Source organism: Ciconia boyciana, chromosome 5, assembly GCF_034638445.1.
Source record: "Ciconia boyciana chromosome 5, ASM3463844v1, whole genome shotgun sequence".
Lineage (NCBI taxonomy): Eukaryota > Metazoa > Chordata > Aves > Ciconiiformes > Ciconiidae > Ciconia > Ciconia boyciana.
The window spans coordinates 47,138,657-47,162,427 of NC_132938.1; the positions used below are offsets into that span (position 1 = coordinate 47,138,657).

Below are 23,771 nucleotides of genomic sequence, written 5' to 3' on the forward strand. Positions count from 1 at the left end.
TCTTATTCATGATGAGCCCAAGGCCCAGATATTGCAGCTTACTCATTTACAAAGTAAACACCCTGATTAGCCTTGCCCTAAATTTAAATAAGGCCCTCCTGTATCCTCCTAATAACTATAGCTTCTAAGCACAAAGCCTCTCACTAGAATGACTCCAGTTTTGCTCTCCAGAAATACTTTCTATCTTGTACCATTAAATTAAAGGTTCTTAATTTTGCTTCCATGGACTTATGTTATCGTTGTTAATTAGCAAATCATCTCTCTTGCATTTGCTTCCCAGGACACCAGCTTTGGCAGCTGCTTGACTCCATCCACAACTATGAAACTTCTCCTAATTCCAGATTCCACCCTTGAAATTCACCGATATCTCAGACACCATCCCAGATGTCATTTCTGAATTTCTCCAGGTGAACAGCCCTTAAATGCTCTGTTTAGAGTCACAGGACCTGTAACTTTCTGTTCATTCTTCCAGGAAAAATCACAAGCTCATTGTTTATCTTATTAAATCTCACCTCTCATCAAGCGTCAAACAATGTCTGAAGCACAAGCATTTCTGTAATTCAAAGGAGCAGAAGATTCTTGCCACAGACTATATACGACCAACCTACATTAATTCAGATATCATATATCCCTTCTCCTGGCATCTAAAGGTAGCACTTTCTGCCAGCTTTTTTTCTGGCATTGCCTGTTCATGGATGAAATATGGGACAATTTTCTTCCATCTGCTACCAGCAGGGATCCTATAATCTGTTGTGTTACTTTTTACAATGACCAGTTTTGCTCCTTTATCATAGATGGTACTGTTTAATGGCACATCAAATATATCATTTTATCAGCAGTGCCTGTCCTCTTACATATGCAAGGCACTTGCTTACACCAAGAACATGCCACCATCATCAAATGGAAGTCCCAAGCCCAGCATTGCTCTCCCACTGAAAGGCAGCTTTGAACATCTAATTGTTTGTATGCTGACCAACACTAGCTTTCAATTGGTTTCCCACTGTTTAAAACTGTAAGAAAGTTTCTAGTGCTTTCATTCTCATCATACCATACAGAGACGGGTCGCTCTCATTCCACCCTTCACAAATTTTATTACATGCTATTTACTTCAAAGGAGCCCTTTATAGTAGCCTGAATGAATACGCGTATAACCAGCATTTTAAAGTGGTTCTGCTCTGCTTCCACTAAAAATGATCAAGCTAAGCCACCTTAGTCTAAAATCCTTGCAGTCGTTTGCATTTGTTTCCATAGCTCAAAATAATTTAATTTTTACTGTAGTGATGTAAATTTTGCACATCTCACACTTAAACTTACCTTTTCCATGTAAAATATCACTTTTTATTGCAAATTCATTTGCATGAAGCACAACCTTAAACAGAAGTAGCAAAACTGGCAGTGACATTATCTGAGTATATGTTAAAACATGCACTGAAGACTTGTGCACAGTAAGTAAAGCCTCCGGAAAGCATCATAAGCTCTAGTGCATCCTATGATTTGAAGTTTGATTACTCACAGGAACAGACTACTTGGTGCTTCACTCCATTTGTCAGGTTTTTGGTGGTTTTATTTTTAAATTGACAGCACTTGCAAGATACTTTGGGTGCTTGTATACTGTCCACAATGATGGCTTTTCCATTCTAGCTGTGGGCATAAAACAACTACCACAGCTAATAAAGGTAGGAAGAGTGCGCTTATGTGTGTACTTCTGTGTTTCATTAAGCATAAAACATTGCCTTTTAATTCTAAAAATTCTCTGTGTCTCATGATTTCTGTTTAAAATACAGAATGCCATGCATTGATAGCTGACATACCTGCTCCTTGGAAGAAACATAGATTCTTTAATGAAGACTGAACCAGACAGCAGGATATACCAACAGGTACCAATATCATCAGGGCTGGAATAAAAAAAAAAAAAAGGAAATAGTTTAAGACACTTGATTTAAGTTACTCATAGCACTACCAAATTTGCAGTATGAGGAACATCAAAGAGGCAAAAGTGTTCAAAATTATGGAAGAAAGCCACAGTTCAATCATTTACAGAACAATTCCATCAAACTATTCTAATTTCCACCTGCAAATATATACATTATTAGAATGCCCCATTTAATTTACTTCACTTCTTAAAAAGCATATATCTATCCATTTGGTAACAGCACAAATCCAATGAAATATAATTGAAAGTGATTAAAAAGAAGTCAAGCTACAGTAAATATTGTATTCTGTCAAATCTATTATTTTCCTCTTGCTGAAGAGAACTGTAGCATCTTCCCCTCTATAAATAAGGCTTTCTTTCCCAATTCTAGACATCTCCTTCTTCCCCCTTTCTTCAAGACAGAAATTTACCTTTCATCATCAGTCTGCCTTCCCACAAGGTAAGAGAGCATTGGATACATTTGCAGATGGTAAACCTACATCAGATTTGTTAATCAACTTTATCTGCTGCTACTACACACTGCCCCTTTCATGTCTCTTCCCAGCCCAAGAATAAATTCTCAATAAAAGGGACAAAGAGTTTCTTTTCCCCTCTCTTCATCCTATAGAGGAACAGGATGAGGACTTTGTCATCCAAGCCCAGTTCATTCTACTGTAGTTTCAGATCTTGCTCCTTGAGTAATACAAAATCCTTTTCATAGGCTTAGACTCTTCTTGGATAAGTTCAAATAATGTTTAGATAAGAAAAGAAAATAGTGTAAGGTTACTAGAAATAGCTGCAGCAGAAGTCTTGTGCCACTTCAACAGTCAACACTGAGAATATCTGTACTTTCTTTCAGTTTTTACCACTCCTGCTTCTTTCCAAAGGAACTCACTAATTGGATTCAAGTACACCGTTACAAACTGCATGAGCATTCTTATCTGAAAACCACGTCCCCAGTGACACTAAGAGATGCAGATTACTTAATTAATCTGTAGCACCTTCATTTTTTTAAATTACATATCTCAAGTCTTTAGCAACATTTAGTTCCAACTTCAAGCAAGAACAGCCCACATCTTTTAATGACAGCATAGTATTAAAACCCAATCTTAAATCTAAGTAAGCTATGTGCATGCTAGCAGCATGTTTTTCATTTGAAAAACTTCAATTTAAGAAGTACCTACACAGCAGGGTCCTCAAAACAAGAGTGATATTTCCTCGGCACTCACTGTATTACGCTTTCTAAAAGGAAAGCTGAAGTTAGAAAGAGAGGGAGGGAGCTGGCCTAAAACAACTGACAGCAAAACAGCAAACCATCAAATCTAGAAATGTGCTCTATTTTCCATTTTGCACTTTATAGTATAACCATGAGAGAAAGGACAAACATCAGAAACATGGAGAATCAACAGAGGAAATTGAGGACACAAACTGTGACCAAGATGATGCAGCCTGTATTTCTTTTCTACCAGCCTATGACCTGAGCACTGAAGCCACACTGACCAGTGAAGACCTAACATCCTCAAAATGAAGACTTCAGGAAATACTTCATTTTCTATTGTCTATCAGTATAAACAAGCCACAGCATGGTGTCACAGCTAAAACAACAAACCATTTTGATTTACATAGTTGAAGTCCACCAAGCTGCCTTTTCTGAAGTGTGCTTCACATGCTTGCTTCTGACATGGACCTCTATTGCCCTCAAACTTGTTAGTCTAGAAGAATCAACATTGTGCATAAGTACAGAGAACCAGGTTAAAGCAGATAAACCTCAAGAAAACCACTACTTCAAAAGAAAATATTGTTCTCAAAAGCATAAACATGCACCTGAGTTAAGTCACACATCTTCGAACACTCTTCCCCCCAAAGGAGTCCTAAGCTGACAGGCATACAGCCAGCATTGCTGCTGAACTGCAAGTTGGGGAGGGGGGGGGGGTGTTGTTTCTTTTTGTTAATAGATGCCAGTCTAAATACAAATAATCTGCACTAATTAGCATACTTGAAAGTTTCTAAAATAGTCAATTTTAGCAATGACTGTTAGACTGAGTGATTTTGCAAGTTGCTGGGAAGTAACTCTATTAGGATGTCAATTATAATTTTCCCATGTGGATTACAGTGCATTATATTATCACATAAGAATTTTTGTGGGGTTTTTTTTCCCTTTTCCTAAAAATTGGCAGTTTCACTAAGTGTAGTCTGACAGAAAAGAACCTCACCGGAGGTCACAGGCTTTATGACTCTAAAGCAAAACTAATCTAGAAGATCTGTTTACACTTTTACAGAAAGCCATTTCCAAGGATAAATTAATAGAAACAAGAATTAAAAAAACAAAATTATTTAAAGCAATAGTAAAATATTTTAACTTTTGCAATCTAGTAATACATAAGGGGGTTTTTTTGCCTCCTTTAAGAGTCAATGAACTATTTTAAATCCTTCTGTCAAATCACCTATTTGTAAGGGGCTTTAGCTATCTTTTCTCATTGGGGATCTTTATCTCTAAAGAGAAAGGCAGCCACCAGCTTTCACAAGCATCATATGTTGCTTAATATGTTCAATGTTAATATGTTCAATATTCAAATTCATCTTAATGCTACTTTTGAATCTCCCTTCGAATCATCTAACAAAACAGCTATAATGATTATAAATTTAAATGCAGTGGTTTACATTTTTCTTATTTGATCACACACAGCGTGACCTTTCACTCAATCATCCAACTCTGTTTTATCTTTTTTGGGCCAGTTCACAGGTTTACTCACTTTCTCTGCAAGTATAGCTCTTCAACAGTTGTTGCTCCTTCTCACTTATCTGTCATGAACATCATACTTTACCCACTTTACATATAATCAAATGAAGAACCTGTTCATTCAACAGCTGAAAGTGCTGATTAAAAAAATGAACTTTAGTAATACCATCTGATTGGGTTTGTTTTCCTTTTGCTTTATGTGTACTTTGATAACTTTTTATTCTTACAGTCACTTTTGAGAATTTCTTAGCTCTAAGGTACTTGCATCATGTTGTGCGAAACAAAACAATTCTGCTGTACTCAACTCCTTAATTATCTAAAAAAGAAATCTTCAATGTTGCTGCGTCACAATAGTGGAAGGTTACCTTGAATACAGACATGTTCTGTAGTACCTTCCCCAGAACACACTGTGCATTCTTTTAAACTTTCATTGCCAGCCAAAACATCATAAATATTTCCAAGACAGTCTTCAAGAGCAAAGAACGCTGATGGATTTTAATTCTCTTCATTCTTACAACTACTAGTGTCTTAATATAGTCTTGAACAAAACATCTGAAAAAAAACAAAACCCACACATATAGCAAATACATTCCTTCCTCCAGAACACACGCTTCCCTCCAAAAAAACCACAGACAAATGAAAGACTGATCTATTCCTTTCATATGAAAATATATTTAACTCTTGCACTTCTCAACACTTGCTACACTTTCAGTTGTTTAGAATTAAGCCTCAACAAAGCCATTTGGCAGCCAGCTTTTACTAGAGAGTGCTGTTACAAAAAAAAAAAAAAACACGTGCAATTCTTTCATTTTAAGGATCCTGGGCTTTCCACAATCCTATTCAAACATCAGGTGGCTTTCAATCAAGTTTCCATGTTTTCTCTACTATGCTTGACTTTTGTTCAACAACAATGCATTTTGCATTCTTCAGGACTTTTGTGCCTGTAATGAATGACAGAAGGAACTCTAGAAGCAGCCTAAACTGAACTACAAAAGCATTTTTTCAAGCCACGTGAGGACTCGTGCAAATACGATTTTACCCAGTGTAGAATACTCACATTTGAAAGGTTTTCTTTGCAATCACATTTTACACTTTAATTTTAAACACCAAATCAAGTTCTAGAGACTAAATCTAAGCCTAATTACGGAGTTTTCTTTCACTATTCGAATACTGCCTATCACTGGCAGTCCAAAGCGGTATCTAGAAACTGTATTTGTCCTCCTAAGGATATTTCATCTGTCAAAGGGATGACAACAAACTGTGCTAAAAAGGGTTCTTTCGTGGACAGGACATATCCCTGTCTGGGTTTGCAGAAGGGTATTAAGTGTGTGTAAGCACTTCATCCAGAATCAGCTGAAGCAGAATAGATGCTGATGACTTCCCCTCAAAGGCACCCTTAGAGGGAGATTTAGGCTTTTTTCATCTGGGGACAGTTGAGGGGAGGGTCCAGTAGCACCTGTCAGTCAAGCTGATGTCAAAAGGCAAGACATTTGCTTAGGTAAGATCTTTCCAACGACTAGTTTTGTAAGGGTGCCACCACTGTCCATCATCACCACCACCGCTGAAGCAGCAGCTGTCAGGCACTAGGAGACTGGAAGTGCAGTGAACGATCCACATCAGGCTGAAAGCAAAGCCGACCCAACCCAGGCAAACAGCACTTCTCCTACACAGTTTTGAGTTCCTCTCCCCACCTTCCCTCCAGTCTCGCAAAGCTGCATGCACAGCAGGAGTGGAAATAGTTGAAATGAGAAGTTATTGGCACGTGTTGCACATTTCCAAGCAGACATTCGCAGATCTTCTTTGCAGGCAAGAAGTTACTTTACTTGTTGGCCTTAAGTGATGGAGTACCTTGCTTTAAATACGTAAGACTGGTGAGGATTTCTTTGGGTTATTTGGTTTTTGTTTGGTTTTTTCAGCTCATCTACTGTTCTGGATATTTATCTGGATGAAACTCAGGACTGTTAAAGTCATATTGCCTACTGAATGCAGCACAGCTATCCACTTCCCCAGGTTACAGAAAACAAGATTTATTACCAAGAAAGTAAGATGACACAGGCAATTTATCCGGCAGAGAATCAGAACTAAGTCAACCCAGAAGTCATACATCAAGGGGCAGTCAGAAGAACAATATCAATACATGTAGTCATTCTGTCCTAGCTATATACATTAAAGCCAACAAGAGCCCCAGTGAAACCTTGGTGACACAAACTTCCATCCATCCTTTACAGAACCAAAAGGACTACAGCCAGATTCAAGACACCGGCTGCACTACAACTGTAACTTGTTAGTGCGCTAGGATTAGACTAATGCCCGTATGTCTACATGCACTCAAAGCATTTGCCTACAGTGCAAAGACCCTAAATCTTAAGAGTAAGAAGCAGAAGAGCAAGAGATCTTTAGCAGAAGACAGGATTTGTATTCTGTGAAGACAACAACAAAAGAACTCAGGTACCAAGATTTAACGTTCTTCTAACTACTATGATAGAGCTACCTACTGATAAAGTTTTCAAAATACTCAAGTTCTAGCAGCAGCCTTAAAGTGGTGCAAAACTGAAAGCCAATACCAAAACAGTCACCAATAAGCAGACTTCATTCACAATCTGCACTTAAGTTAGCTGTACAAAATTTAAATAAAGCTACTTTAAATCTTGACTCCTGTATTATAGCACTTTTGAGAGCAGGGGATTTCCTGGGGAATCTAAATTTAATTTCCCAGAATGCAAGAGAGCTTGATTTACAGGAATTTGGGAACTAGAAACGGAAATCCAGAGGCAGGATTGCAATGCCTTCCCATTGCATTTCCCTCTCCAGCTTCCTTGACGTAGTCCTTTTACGCAACTACAACCTGCAGCCAGACAGCACACTTATCCGCTTTGAAAACAACAGAAAAAACTGAAGACAGAACTTTGCAAAGTAACTTCATAGCTGTCACTCAAACAGGTCTGTTTGGAAACTTCAGTTACATAATTATGCAGCAGCCTATGATGACATCACCAGGCTGTCACCGCTGATAAGGTTAGACAGTATTTTCAGACTTAAGCCTTCACATTTTCTAGCACATGGCTGTTCTTTGAGACCTCAGAGGTACTCAAAGTTCAAAAATCAGGAAGCATTTCTAAGTCTCCAGACTGCCAAGATCCAAGAAGTTTGCAAGCTCTCTCAAAGTCTTCAGCACTTGTACCAAACTCTTCAGGCTGTGAGCTCTTTATTCCACTGGAAGGGGCAGCTTCTTATTCCCAGATCCCCAACTAGCTACGTATAGACTACTTAAAACTGAAGTTTTATTTTCTAATTATAATTATTTTATTTTGATTTAAAGCAATCTGCAGCACTTGTACACCAGGTTTGTAACTATAAATCTGAATCAATATTAACAGCATATCAAAGAAATTATGCACAAAAAAATAACTTGTTTCAGTACATGTCCCCCACACATACTGATTCTATAAGGCATCTGCCTACAGTAACACAGGTGTTCCAGTTTTAGCTCTCAGATTTCCTGATCACATAAGATGAGGAAAAACCTTCCAAAATATTCAGCTACAATAAAGATCTAAGTCAACTTGCTGAAAGACCCAACAAACCTCAAATATCTACACCATCTCTAGTGTCTTCCTCTATCCTAACAAGTCCTGATGCATCACTTTCCTTTAAAACTTCTTTAGAAATAGCTACATTTTAACAAGAGCAATCCATCTAATTCTCATTCTCCATCAAGATGAGATGTAGCACTACTAAAACCTCTGGAATAATGAATCGCATTCACTACATGCTTACTTGTGTGCATTTGGTTCAAGTGAGATAATGAACGCCGTAAGTATGTACAGCAGCAAGAATTTGCAGGTCTTTGTGATGACTGCTGTCAAACATGCTTTCATTCTGTCAAATAAGACATCACTTCAGTGCAAAATTCAGCACCTGGACTTGAAAGCACGTGCTAAACAGAAGTCTTTGCTGCTCTGATCAGCTTCTGGTCATTGGTTTCTCAGCCAACTCCTTTAAGACACCACTTGAAAAAAGCTAAACAGTACACAGGTCTCAATGGAAACAGGCATGGAAATGGCTTCCATATAATTAATGCTTCATGTTCCTTTTACAAGAGATGTGTCTATCCTGAGACCTAAACAACAGAGGTGTCATTCTCCCTCCAACACTGCACTGAATGGTCCAGCAACACCAGATGCTGGAAGGACCTTAACATAAGTCAAACATCAGTATTCAGAATTACTTTCCAATTCAGAGGTCTTTTCCAAGCTACTTCATAGAAAGGTCATGAAATGGGCAAGAACAATTTCTTGGTTGTGAAAGAGCTAGGTAGAATTATTCTCTCCATAAATCATTAAAATTCCAACAACTAAAGGATTCATTCAAGACTGACATTTAAACTGGATATAGTACCATTCCTACAAGCTATAACATTTGTGACTGTTTTGATAAAAGAACTTATATTACAAACCAAGATCTACCTATCAGATTACATTTTCATCAAATCATACTCAATGTTGTTGAAAGTTGAATAAATTTCAGAAAGTAAACACAGAGTAATTCAGAACAGACATTGTTCATGCTCCCACATCTCCACTTGAGAGGAACAGAAACAATGAAAATTTGACATGTCAGAACTGGGACCTCTTTCAGGCATTTAAGCACTACACAAGAAGAAACGAGAAAGAACATTGCTCTGCAAGCTTATGCTCCATAGGATATTGTTTCAGCAGATTAATCTGTCTGTTTCCCTTTGCTCATTTTGGTTATCCTCTGTATGCTGAAAGCTATAGGTAGTTTAATTGAATAACCATTGCCACAATTAGACATTAGCCCTGAAGTGCCTTGCGTCAAACATGTCTTCAAGTGCAACAATTCTCTCAGGTAGACATCTCATTGCCTGAAGATCCTGCCCACTAGCACTGGATTGTTGTAACACTCAGAATAACCAGAAAACCATTTACTCACATTGTCAGCACTGTCTATAACCTTCCTTAATAAGCTAATTAAACAGTTACCTGACATCTGCCAGAGCATTTTAGATGCTCTTGATGACATTATGAGGTATATCCCAAATAGAAGTAAAACAGATTGGGTACTTAATGCAGCCGCCACACAAAATTTCCAAATACTTTTTTCTTTTTTTTTTTAGATTAACACATAAAGTTATGTTTATTCTTACTCCTAATCTTTACTCTAAATGTAAAAAAAAAAATAAAAAAAAACAAAACAAAAACAACAACTTATACATATCCAGTAATAACACTGATAACTCAGAATTCAGAACTTCCAGTTTTCACTAAAAAGTCATCTTAAAGTGCATATTTCAACTGATGTCCATGGTTATCTTTTATTAATGGACACAAGATGAAAACTGATGTCTCCTGGTAGCAAGAGTGGGAAATAAAGAGGGGACCACAGAAAACAATTCCTCAGTATACATGAAAACAAATAATCAGAAGCATGTTTTTCTTGCGATTATTTCATTTATTTTATTCTTTTCCACTTTTGAAATAAAATCAGTAAAATAAAACAGAAAATTCAGTCAAATCAGAGATTATTGCGGAGTGTCAGTCTAAGACAGCTGATTAAACAGGCAATCAATAAATCCATTATGCAAATATACATATGCAAGCTAATTGACCTATTGTCATTGAAGTCTTGGTATTAAACTGGTACAGTGAATTAACCCTTGATATCAGAAGAGAAATTCCTAAATCATCAGGAAAACAGTGACAGAAGTAGTAAAATAAATGATCTTGCATTCAAAAATACTCTGAGGTCAATCAAGACAGACGATTCTGCTATTAAATCTTATATCCTTCTAATATTTCTCCAAAATCAAAGTTTTTATTCTAAAAATTACAACGACAACGTGATAGCCTTTAGTGAAACATTTACGGTAAGGAAGGCGCAAATTAAAATCTCTTCAAAAACCTTAGTCTTCATTCAAAGTAGTCTCAAAATCAGGTCAAACAATAACACAGAAATTTGGAACTGGCTATGCAAAGCCATCAGACTGTAACATTGATCACTGACGTTATTAAGAAGCCTTGATTCAGTCTCTGCTTATACAGAGCCAACTGCCAAGTCCCTGAATGTATTTGTTTTAATGATACATATTGCCTAAGAAATTCCCCACAGAAAATGTATCCACAACACAATGTATAAATTCAGGTTCCTGATTTACTGCAGTGCAGAACTGGCAGTATCCCAATGCTACTTTGGCAACTGCCCAACTATCAGAAGGTGCAATACACCTTTAGGAATACTTTAAGAAGAAGAAAAAAAAAAAAAAACACAAACAAACAGGAGGCCAGCCCTGCTGCAGCAGTTCTTTGCATTATTAAATATACTGCTGCATGACTTCCACAGAAACCTATGGATGCACAAGCAGAATAAATACGTATTGCCTGCAGAGGTCTACCTGAAAATTAGGATGCTGACCCAGAGAGACACTTCAAGCAGACATATTCTGAGTTTACTGCTTATTCAGAGCATTTTAAATAATTTTCAAACTGTCTCATATTTCTGTAAAACCAAGGAAGAAATCTTTTATCAGGGCTCTCTGAAGTCAAGAACATTCAATAAAAAAAGACAGTAAATGCAGAAATGTGACCCAAGCCTCCATGAACAGGTGCATCCTGTCCAAAAATCAGAAATTCTGGTTAAAAGTAAAGTATTAAAGAATACAAGATAATAATTTTAGTGGTAACTCAGAATACCACTAGAGGAAACATCAGCTTGATCCTCATACACTTCTCTAGCAATTCCTTTCTGTAATGTTTTAGGTTTTAAGTTTTATATCTATAAGATATAAACATATATAGCTATAGATCACATACACCCTATCTATACAGAATAACTCGATTTTATGATACCACCACCATAAAACTTCTTGAACACGTACAGAACATAAAAGCACTCCTTCATAATACAAATGCATGCATCAGAAGACAAATTTCAGTGAGGTGGTCTCTGCAGAGCTGTTCTGTTTAGAAATCATGCACCAATAGCTAATGAAGGAGCTTTTAGCTCATTTTTGTCACACTTCATTAAACAATTAAGTCAGGCTATGCAGAAACATACGGCAACTTTGGCATCACTTTTTGTTGTTTTGTACACACTGCTTCTATCCTCTTGAGGGTCTTCAGGGCAATACACTACTGTGAAAGAACCATGAGTTTGCTAAATGTCACTTTTCTTGTAGGACTTAAAGTTTGAGTCTCAGATTCCCACTGTTAAAAGCTACTCATAGATCTACTTCTCACTTGTCCTTGCGCAAAACTAGTGTATATTAACTACGTAGACTTACAGCTGCAAATAAAACCACAGCTTAGCCATCTAGATAAGACACACCCAGATGCTTTACAGCAACATCCAAAATCCCTGCTTGACTTCTTGTGTAATGCATGACACCTGGACAGATGACAGCACGTCTCCTCCCTGGGAAGAGCATCTGCAAGTTCCCTGCCACTCACTGCCCCGAGTCCATCTCCCCGGTGCCTTCAGGTGATCCTCTCACACCACCAGTCCCAAACCTACGCAAAGCCAATACCCTCCAGCATTTTTCAAACATTCTGCTCTACCTCATGAAAGATGCTAACATTTTCACCTAAGAAAATGATAAGTATTTTAGTAGCAACCAAAAAGTCATGCTCCTTTATTTCCTTTCCAGATTTCATTCATTTCAGGCTTCAATGGCTGGGCCAAGCCAGCTCTGGAGAAGGCTACATGGCTAGCCCAAAACAAGTACTTTGGATCTTGTGATTTGCCACAGTGATGTAACTCAGAAAACTTGGCTAAGACTGGTGGTTATAGTACAGCTACTGGACCTGAGAATTTGGTTCTAAACAAGGAAATATCCAAAAAGACCAGCTGAAACTATGTATCTTTATCCTTTTTGTAGCCTTCTCTGCTTCTTATCCCCTTTTCCCTTCCCCAGCCCTCCCCCCCAATATAAGCACTACAGTCTTAACACAAGTGGATGTTTTTCATCTCAGATTGTTCGACAAGTGGGGAACTAGGAAAAAAGCAAGGCAAAACATAATTGTACAAATATGGCTATTTATTACATGCGCTGCCCACCACAGTCAGTAATTTAGAAACTAAGAGGTTGCTATTTCTCATTTCAGCTGTGGCCATTTTCTCTGTAGTAATAACTCAATTTTACAGGTAACATTTTTTCTCTCCCATTTCCTGTAGAATGTATGCCTTCTACTTTTGTTGCACAATACACTCCTCTGAAAACACTGAATTTCATTAAAGCACAGAAGGCTGCACAACTGAATGACATGAAAGCACACAAACATGTTGACATTAGACAAGAGCTTTTTCCAACCATAGATGTTAACACTAAAACTCAGTTCAAGATGTCCAAGAAATAACTACACTTCTTTAAACGCTTGTCCTTTTCTAAGAATCAACGCAATCAAAAACACTAGCATACTACTAAATTGCTACAGACTGAGAAATTTGTTACTGATTAGAGCTTAAATCCAAAATATACATCTTGCAATCTGCTCAGAAGGGACATATAGGAGGTAGGAGCAAATATCCTATCAGGCTTTGAGCGGAAGGTTCTCTAAAAAACTAAACACACTTTACAATAACAGGGGTTGTGTTTTTCTTTGTAATTTTTAAAAAACATTATAAGCACAGCTAAGTTAGTTCCAGGTTCGATTGCACAGAAACTAAAGAGAATGTGATCTCACAAAAACATGTTGTGCTACAGCACAGCAATTCAGAAACACATGAGGTTTTATTATCAAGTGACTTCGGACAGCAGGTCATCAAAACTTAAAATATTATCTGCCAATCCAGTATCTTTAGAGAAGAAAATAAGGGGAGCTTAAAGACATACAAGATTTCCTTACAGAAAGAGTAAGCCAAACACCACTGATGCATACATACAGAAATATCAGCATGGCTGAAAAACACATCCTGCCCCTGTATGACTAATGAGGGGAAAAAAAATGAGGTGCTTCTTTTAGCAGAGACATATTCATTTGCTTATAAGCAAAACATTTATTGCCAAAGATTCCTCCTTGCCATCATAGCAAAGATTTAAATTTTGATCTGAAAAATTTTGTTCAACCGTCAAGAGGTATACACACCCCCTACAAATCTGCTAAAACTTTGGTTTCCAAAGAAAATGCTAATTAGAAACATACTGTTGGGAACATCAAGAATAACTATTATGCAGATATGAAAAGAACTTTTTTTTTCTTTGAACTACTGATAAAATATACATCAAGTGACCAAACTAAATATTCTTTTAAATGGAATCTTTAAGTAGATTTGAATAAAGGTAGCCGGTTAAAAAAAAAAAAACAGGTATATGTGTCAAGTAAACCTCAATTCTGAAATTTTGCCTTGCAGGTTTTAAGCCCTTTTATCATTAACTTCCCATCAAATGAAAGTAGTAGGATGACTGGCAAACTCGAGCTGAACTGCCACTTTTAATAACCCAGTTTCCATTTAAACAGGGAGATGGCCCTAGGGTTTGAGAATTTGTCACTACCATGTACACCCGCTGATAGTAAAGTAAATGTAGATGAGATGAGCCAATTTTAAACAACATGCTCCATTTTACCCCCTTAGCCATTAAAAAAAAAAAAACTATAGAGATACTATGAAAATTAACAACTTTTTTTTACCCTCCATTTTAAAAAAATTACTCTGTACTGAACACAGATAATTTTTTTGAGCATTGCATACATGCAATAGATATTTACCTTTTTATAAGTACAGCTGACAATGCAGCTGTGAACAAAAATTTTCACAGTGAAAAAGTTTTGATCAAATTAACAGAGCAACTGTATTAGGGATAAAGATTTAGCCTATCCGCATCGAGACATTAAGTTGTGCCTCAGGGAGGTCACACACGCAGGTCAATTAACAGCGCCAACAGTTGCAGCTATTTTAATAGATTTTTCTAATGAACACAGAAGATTAGCACCCAATTTCAGATTTCAGTGCAAGCCATACCATTGCGGGGGGGGGGGGTGGGGAAGTTGTAACTTAGAGTTCAAATTTAATGCTTTTTTAAAACCTTAGCCTTCATAACCAAAATAAGAGCTCCAAGTGATAAATTCTGGCATGTTCAATAAAAAGTGACCAGGTTGTATGCTCCGAGATCATTTCCTATAGCTCATAACTGAGTGGATTGGTTCTAACCTGGCTATCACATTGCTTATCTCCTGTAGTACTCAAAGAATTTTTCCAAATGTGTACATTATAAAATTGGATTTATTTTTTTTTTTTAGAAGAATACATCTTCAATACTTATGCTGAATTTGTGATACAAAAAAAGGATTCCTCCAAGTTCATTATCCTAAAAATAGAGTACTGAAGTTAGACTGCAGGTTCCATAGGATTTTCTTACCAAGTATATCTCAAATTGTTCATTAAATAAAATGTAAAGCTACAACTTGGAGTAACAGAACATATATTCCTGGCTTCAAAATATTGAATTTTAAAAATTTTTTAAATAAAAAAAAAATATTCGGTGTTAACTTTCAGGTTTAGCCCATTAAACTTTAAATTGGAGATGTGAAATGCTAGAGCAAGCACATTTTGCATTAGCATCTATATCCAGAAACTGCCAAACTGCCCATTAAATCTACTGAATAAATCATGGGGGAAAAAAATGTCAAGAAGCAAGTAAATAGGAATGACAGGCAAACAACCAAAGTGAAGATGAAGTCACATGAAAGAAGTGACAAAGGAAATCAGTGCAAAAGAATTGCAAAAAGCACTTCAAGTCAACCCAGATTTCACATTTTTCTGTTTGTGGACTGTATTTTCTCAGGCACATATTTCCTGATAACTTTTGCCTGCCTTGAGTACATGCATAACTAGCAGCCTTGATTCATTCAGTATATAATTCAAATTTAAACCAACAGTTAGAATGAGCCAAGATATCAGGTCTAAACAAAAACTCTAGTACACATAATGGACACAAACCAACTGCCCAGAAAAGGACAAATCACCAGCACAGTGGTCACTAGCAAATTAGTCTGTAAAATGAATAAAGATTATATTGGTCTAATTAAAATTATCTATCCACCTACAGATTTTGACATTGTGCATTTCCCATACATAACTGATTACTGGGTTTCATTAGACATTAATTTAACTTTGCTGAATGGTCAAGGCTTAGCATTAAAGTTTGTTCAATCTCACCTTCCTCCTAATGGTCAATATAGGAAAAATTAGAGGTTTATAAAAGAAGGGATACAGGTGCATTCTTTGTATGCTTAAATGCCCAAATAATACCAGACAACCCAGAAAAATTTGCATTTAGAGTCTGGTTTAGGGGCACTAAGTGAAAATCTTGAAACCTTTTGTTTCAATAAATTGCTTGCATTAACGAAGCAACTGCAGCCCTCAGATCTCTACTGTAAATCTGAGCTGACATTAGATCACATCCCTGCTAATTATAAGCCGTGTTAAATACGTCGATTTGGCACCTCTGGCATGAAAAGCTGGTCGCTACTACTTTGACAAAATTGAAGTGAGACTAAATGACAACTAATGAGAAGGCATCCCACATCCCTCATCCCCTAGTTCTATATAATCTCACTGGTTACAAAAATTAATACAACACACATCACCAAGCAAGAGTTGCTCTTAGCTCCCTCCCTGGCACCAGTAAATTCCTCCACTGTTTGACGACAAAAATGAAGTGGCTCATTTATGTTTACAGACTGTGCGCTGGGTGAGGGAGTTGGCATTAAACACTGTCCTTAACACACTTGAAAATGAATTAATTCTTTGAACATCATACAAAAGGAAGCAGAAATACTTACTAGTACAAAACTTCATTTGCTTCATGCCTTTCATATCTAACGGTTTCACACATCAGTCTGAAAGAGAAGGAAAGAAGTCATTTTAAATTACGATTCCTATCAGTGTCACAAAGACTTCACTTTCTAAAGTTAGTCGGCATTTCCACAATTTACCTCCAGCACTTGCAGAAACTAACCATCAATTTAAAGCTAAGCTGATTTTTAATTTAAGAGAACAAATTGTTAAATCTAACCATTACAGTTATTAGTTCATCCAAGATCAGATTTGATTTAGGACACTAGATGTAATTGCTCCCATAAAAAAAATTTCTATAAAATGGGTAAAATGATACTGATCTCATTTTATAAAGTGATCTGATAAAAGTAAGTTGCTTTATAAGGAAACAATTCAGAATTTTAGACATGGATGGAAATTTATTATATGTAGCACTAATCAGAGATACCATGATATAAAAGCTGCTCCCTTTTTCAAGTCAGGCCCAATAGATAAAACAAGAAATTATGTTGCATGGTAAATTGGTGCTTCTCATTTTGCTAAAATTCAGCAACTTAAAAATTACCATGAAATTTTAATGCTGAAATCCCAGAGGGCTCAAAGTGGAAAGAATTTCCTGCAGGAAAATCCTCTGTCTAGAGGGGAGGATTAAAGCACTTTTGCATTCTCTGTCTGCCTGACAAATGTGGCATAATAGAAAGCAACCATAATAGAACTTACCACGTATTAGGAAATGCAATGTTAACTTGGTGTAAAAAAATCAACATGCCATTTCTGTCTATCGTCTTAAGGAAATGGACCCTGTAAATTACAGAGGGGGTGGGAAGGAAACAAACCCCACTGCCTCCCTTGGACTTTTTCTATGGCTCTGAAGCAGACTGCAAACACCAAGGCTATCTGACAGACAATCAGACAGAGATTTGCCTAAGAGGATCATGTGAACATTCAAATGAGGAACTATATTTAAATTTGGGAAAGAAATTCTCCTTCTTCGCAGGATCAATCATCAGAACCTCAGCACACCGATGACTGGCTGCTTGCAATGATATACTGAGCAGACAAAAGTGCTCGAGAATTCCTGCTCAGGCAAGAAGTCGCAAAAAAGTTGATCTGAGGCCTGGAAGAGCTGATCTGGGTTTGATGTGACATTTAAAAGGCTTCTTATTGCCATTTCCCATCATTTCCTATATCATTTCAATAGCCAACAGGCTACTACAAAAGTTACCTTAGCACTCATCTCTTTCAAGATTTTACTTATTAGTTCAGCCCACTAAGAAATAGTGCTTTTTCTGTCAAGAAGTGGCAGGCTTATAGTGGTATTTTGATAATTCATAAATTGTGAATAGAAAATTGAGATCTTACTTTTAAAAAAAAAAAGTTTTACTACCACAGCCTTTCCCTTACCCCAGTATTTCAGATATGCTCTTTGGACCACCTTTGAGAACTTTTCTTACGGACAATATCTGTAGTGTATATGATTAAGTATTATGTATTGTGTATCTATTTCAGCTAATGAAAAATCTTCTTGCTTCCTAGCACAGCAAAAAACTTGTTGAATGACAGAACCTTCTCTTTTTCAGACACTGTTCCCCACCGTAAAAATTGGGTCTTGCCAAAATCCTTTACAGACACCAAAAAGCTACTATCTGCTTCTACCTCCTGGGTCCTCACCTTCTCTCTCCGATTCTCTGTTTTGAGAGGGAAGGGGAGAGTGAACATGAGGTTACTGGTGAGAAGATACTAGAAGAAAAGTCATTGCTAGCAGTCAGATTTTAAAATTTTTAAAATACTGCTCAAGGATAGTGTGCGCCCTACTGGTCTGAAATGATGCTGGGCAATGGGCCATCTAAGAGTAGGAGTTATAGGAAACAGAATCACTTTAACAAGCAACTTTTGTTCCCCTCTGAATTGGGAGCGAAGGAAGTACATTCTTGATAAAGTCACGCAAGTTCACTACTGGCACTGTCTGAGTTTTACAGCGTTTTGGTCCCGTTATTAGGACAGTAATAGGGGAGAAAATGCCTCTTACAGAAGGTAGCCAAGTGTTTCAATTCTTGTGTTAAACTGGAACAGCTAGAAATTACAGTGACTGAGTAGTACAAACTAGATTGCTTCCTCAAATATTTAAAAAATTGAATTAGTTCTGGTCATTACTGGCGTTTAATTTTCACTTGAACGTGATCTTTGTCTGCTTCCTTAACAACTGTCATAAATTCAAGATGAGATCATCAGCAAGCCATAAGGTAAGTTATTCACTACTACAGGCCGTATTTAACACACTAGTTTCTAATGCATCTCAGAGGTTTTTGTGGCATCCCACTGCCACAAGAAATGTCGTATCCTAAAGGATACTATAAAAGCTTTCTGTCCCACATCTGCCGGGAGCCCAGCCTTTTCCATGTATGGTACTGTAAACAGAAGCTCTCTTCTAGGAATTCACTGTGCCGGGAGAGAGAGCCTGAGTTCCACACATTCCTCAGCAAGAACCTCATTCTGCACAGAAAGCCAAAAAGCACACATCAACATACCATGCAACCATATGTGCACACTTTGATCTTTGTAAACAAGCTAACATGAGTTCAACTCCAGTTATGCAAAACTTGATGTCCTCAAAGTCTTGCATATAATAGCATAACACAAAATACTTTGACTGAAAGCAATCATGGCCTCCTTCCAAAGCAGAAGGTCATTACAGAGACTACTTTGAAGTCGACATTCACATTGCAAAATGTGTCTTGGGCACTTCGGGAGAAAGAAACCCCTGCCTTTTCTTTTCTCCAAACTACAGAATATTGGCTTGGGAATGTGGACTCTGACAGAATGACGAAGCAAGAGGCCAGAAATTAGAACCTAAACCACCATTAATCAAGTCGAAGTTGCTTCAGCATCTTCAGATGTGGCAAATGTGTCAAAATAACAGTAATTTAGCCTCTCTCCCCATAAAGCATACAGGAGATGTGCTGGCCTCCTTCTGTATCTGCCAGACTCACACCGATGTCAAATACCCTTAGAAACCTCCGCTGTAAGATGTTTACATGAGGACAACTGAAACAATTACTTAAAAATCAAACACTAGTCTTTACAAGAAAGAGGAAGTTCATCTGGAAGTTTTTACTTGAATTTATTTGCTTCATGAAGCATTTTAATAAAAAATGTGGATGACATTTATTAGTAATTTTTTACTAAGTAGCATTTGCATGCGCAGTACATAATTTGTCTAAAACTTCCACGTGAAAACAAGCACAAACTGAAACAGAAGCTGAATAACAGACTCTGCTCTCATGATTATTATCTTACATAAATGATTTGGACTATATATGGACTTTCATTCAGGACTGGAACTGGTACTCTGTATATAAAGCATTTACTACTAGTCTCAAAGTTTGAAAAGAAAACAAACACATGCATAATAGAAATCAGAAGGAACAAACAGGGATACACATATGCACTCATACAAAGAGAAAGTGTTAGGACAATAAAGAAAGGAAGAAATGGATGCAGTGATAGTCAGCTTTTCAGTTTGAGGTAGAGTACACAAGAGTAGTGTATAGTTACCAAACCTACTGTTGCTTTGCTTTGTTAGTGCATTAACATAAATGTGTTTTTAATGATAAAGTATCATACCTTAGCTGATGCTCTCTCAGATTAGACAAGGCTTCCATTCCATGTAAATAGGAATACACAATCTCCAAATCCTACAAACACAAAGAAAACATTATTAGGATTCTCAATTTGGTACAAGCTGTTAAAATATTGTTTTTTGCAAAGCATCCAGAGCTCTCCTAATAGGGGCAGCAGGAATATTTGAAATAATACATTTACAAGAAGTTAAAGGCAAGTTGCAGGAATACCTTTGATTATACATTGGAACCTGACATGGGGAAGAATGATGGTATGTCCACATCAAAAAATACAAACACAGAAACCTTTCTGTTTTTGCTGTTCTTGTTCACGCCCAGGAAACAAGCCTGGTCCAGAATTCCAGTGAGCTACTTTGCAACTACCATTGTCCTGCTTCCCAATGCCAATGTACCCAAAAACCTTGATTTATTCCGTATAGCAAGCTCATAGAAATTGGTCTTTTCATGTTCGGGGGAAAAGAAAAAAAAGTACAAAACAGTCTAACAAAATACCCCATTATACACAAATATTTATGAAATTGTATCCTCTTCAAATGGAAGGTAAACCACAAACTTAAACAAGAAAAAAAGTTGGCATGAACAGAAAATTATTGTCATGAGATAATAAAAAAATCATCAATACGATCCTAGTTACATGGAGAAGTGTTACATTCAACCCTTGTGGACCTCCAATATCCAGCTCACAAAACAACACTAATAAAGATACGAAAACAACATCCAAGACTAAAACTTCCTAACATGCAACTACGGAAACACTAATGTCAGCCTAGAGGCTTTGCTAATGTTATACCTAAAATCACTACAGCACTTAAGAGAAAACTTCAGTTCAGCCCATAACCTCTAGGATGATTTAACTTTGGCTCATGGGTTTGACGCTGTTTCATTATCAATTTTTTAAACAGGCTAGTTAAGAGACACTGTGGATAATTGTGGATTATTATCCACAATTCACTGAAAATCAGAGCAATGGCTCTCAACCACTAGCTGAGGCTGACAAAGTTGAGAATAAACTAACACCAATACCAAGCACTCTCATAACTTACTGTAAGAAAATGTTTTCAAGTAATGGAATATATCAAAGCTATAAATTTATTTGGTCACTGGGAAATATTTGTTTATTTTAAATTGACCGTGAAGTACAGAAATACTTCAGTTTTCAGACACAACGAAAGAATGCTAGATGTGGTATTTGGGTGAAGAAGTTAGGACTGAAGTCACATAGAGAACTTGAATTTAAGAAAAATAAAAATAAAATCTAGTTAAATACATTAAGTGTAGAAAAGTTACTGTACTTGTTTAAACCACGCTACAGATCAGCAAAGATACCAGGAGTTACACTCAATGGTTAAGACTAAACAGATGTCTTTCATTCAGTATCTAACAGAATGTCTTTTTCTCACCATGAAAAAAAGCAAATATTCAGTTTGAAAAAGTGAAAGAAATGCATAAGCCAAAATGCTGCGATTTTGCTTCTATTCTGGTTCTTCTGCTCCCTTGCCCTCTAGATGCTTTGGTCCTCCTGTGAGGAGCAGAGGACACATCAAGGACAAAAGTAATTATGCATGGTTTGGGATGGAGGGACCTTACACATAGAAGGCTTTGAAGAGAAAATACAGTAGTCGCTTGCTTTTTTGCCCCCCCTTTTTTTTTTTCAGTACTAATAAAAGCCCGTGAAAGCACACGTCTGCTGCAGTCAGTGACCTGCTCACTTGCCAGACAGGCTGGGGGCAAGCAGAGGCTCCTGGGAGCCCTGCGCCAGCGGCAGGGTAAGACACAAGCCCGACAGTCCCCGTGGCACCGCTGCGGCTCATCCGGACGTGCCGGACTCTGCTGCATGAGCCACCGGCTGCTGTGGGAAGCTGGGAGTGAACCACTGGGGATCAGATGCCCACAGCAGTGGATTACATGGAAAAGAGCCTGGCCAGAAGGTGCTACTGTAATTCATTTCCAGCAAGCCTGTCTAACAACAAGCAGACACAGAACAGAAGAATAACCCTCTGCCACCAGCTTGCACTGAGGTTTCTCTCGAGTGGCACAGATTTTAGGTGCAGTAAAGGATTTGCAGATGAATAAAGAACCATTAAAGATTCTGGGATCCAGAGATCTAAAAGTGGAAGTGCATGGTAAAAGGGATCCATGGACATTTGGTTTCCAAAAGCGCTCAGTGACACAAACCTAGCAACGAACCCTCCAGATGTACAAAGCAGTAAAGAACACAGGTTATGTTCCTTGAGAAATGCAGCTGAAGTGACTCCAAGCAGGGGGAATGCATTTAATCACTGAAAGGTGCCATTCCAACCAGTTTCACAAGCAACAGACTAGGTAAGTTTAGCGAACACTTTTTAAAAAATAAATAATCCCTCTTCAAAAATATAAGCACACTCGTCAAATATTTGCAAATACAACATCCTATAGGTCCCCACACCAGGAACTGCAGATGGTAGGGCTCCTTGCCTCTCAAATCTGCACCTGGAGATCTAAAAAAAGGGGAGTGGGAAGAAAAAAAAAAAACCTAAACACATCTTTACTTGTGCTTCCATCATGGCTGCTAACTGCAGCAACACAGGGAAGATAAAGTTGAAGAGATCTCATCGCAGAGATAACTAAAGTGCTTCTTTTGATTTTTGCAGCAAGAAAGTGGACCGGTGCTCCAGGCAGTGGGGTCCTATCAAAGCAAACAGTCATTCTAACACTGCAGCTGATGTGCACTGGCATTAAATCAGACAACTGCTTCTGAGGAGTGTGCTGCAGCCCATTCTTCAAGCTGTACCTTCCCAGAGGGTGTCTAGCTGGAAAGAGCTCCCTCTAGCACCAAAAGTTTGGCATTGACATTTAAGTAACAAATAACCAGCATCAGTGCTTTCAATTAAATTCTCCATAATGGTGCAAGGTACCGAAAACTACAGCAAAGTCAAAAGAGCTGAATATATTTTCACATATTGTCAGTAGACACTGCACGCTTCCAGTCAGTTGGCAGCATTAAAGAGTAGGAAAGCAATTTGAAAAAAAATATATCAGAATATCAAGTTGTTGTCATTAGGTCACCTCAGTTTTCCATTTATCTCAGGAAAAACCATGCTTTGCTTACTTAGCAAACATACTCATTATCGAACATAAATAGCTGTTTCAGCTTCTTAATTACAAGTGAATTAATGCAATGCAAGGGTCCTTCAGAAATATTTGTGCCAAGTGCTGCAAAATCCTAAATAGATTCCAAATGCTTGAAACACTGGTGCAATAAAAGGCATTTCACAAAAAACCGCGCGCACACACAAACTTAGGCATGTAAGCTATAAAAGTTTTCAATTTTAATATTAAAAAAAACCTCCAAAAAGCTACAGTTTTAAAATTCTCCTGAAAAGAACTTTGTCTTTCAAGGGCGTAACCTGCCTTTGTGATTGATGCCGGCTCATTGAGCAACACCTGAAAGCAGCAGCTAAATTCAGCCCCGCTGTGGTTTACACGAACGTTTCTGCTAGCTTGCAGCGTCCCTGAAAGCTGCCTCTAACGAATCCACAGAATATATAAAAGCATGCTGGTGACAGCAGCAGCCTGATGCTTTTTTTGGCTGTGGTTCTTTTTACAATAGACATGCTCAAATTACCAGCAGGTGGCAGACCGAGCCAGCAAAACTTCAGAGAAAGCCATTCTTTACACAGTTTCTCCCTTTATTTTAAAAAAATAC

At 37.5% G+C, this 23,771-nt stretch overlaps 1 protein-coding gene across 5 annotated transcripts in view; it reads right to left on the minus strand.

Moving 5' to 3' along the window:
• The window catches only part of RAPGEF2 (Rap guanine nucleotide exchange factor 2), a 191,726-nt gene that overhangs the window by 110,867 nt on the left and 57,088 nt on the right, over window positions 1-23,771 (minus strand). For all 5 annotated transcript variants that reach the window (XM_072861506.1, XM_072861505.1, XM_072861507.1 and 2 more), the window contains exons 2-4: window positions 20,070-20,140; window positions 16,451-16,507; window positions 1,812-1,895 (exon numbers count right to left, since the gene is read on the minus strand). In XM_072861506.1, the coding sequence (XP_072717607.1) occupies window positions 1,812-1,895; window positions 16,451-16,507; window positions 20,070-20,140 (212 nt within the window). The remainder of the gene's footprint in view (window positions 1-1,811; window positions 1,896-16,450; window positions 16,508-20,069; window positions 20,141-23,771) is intronic.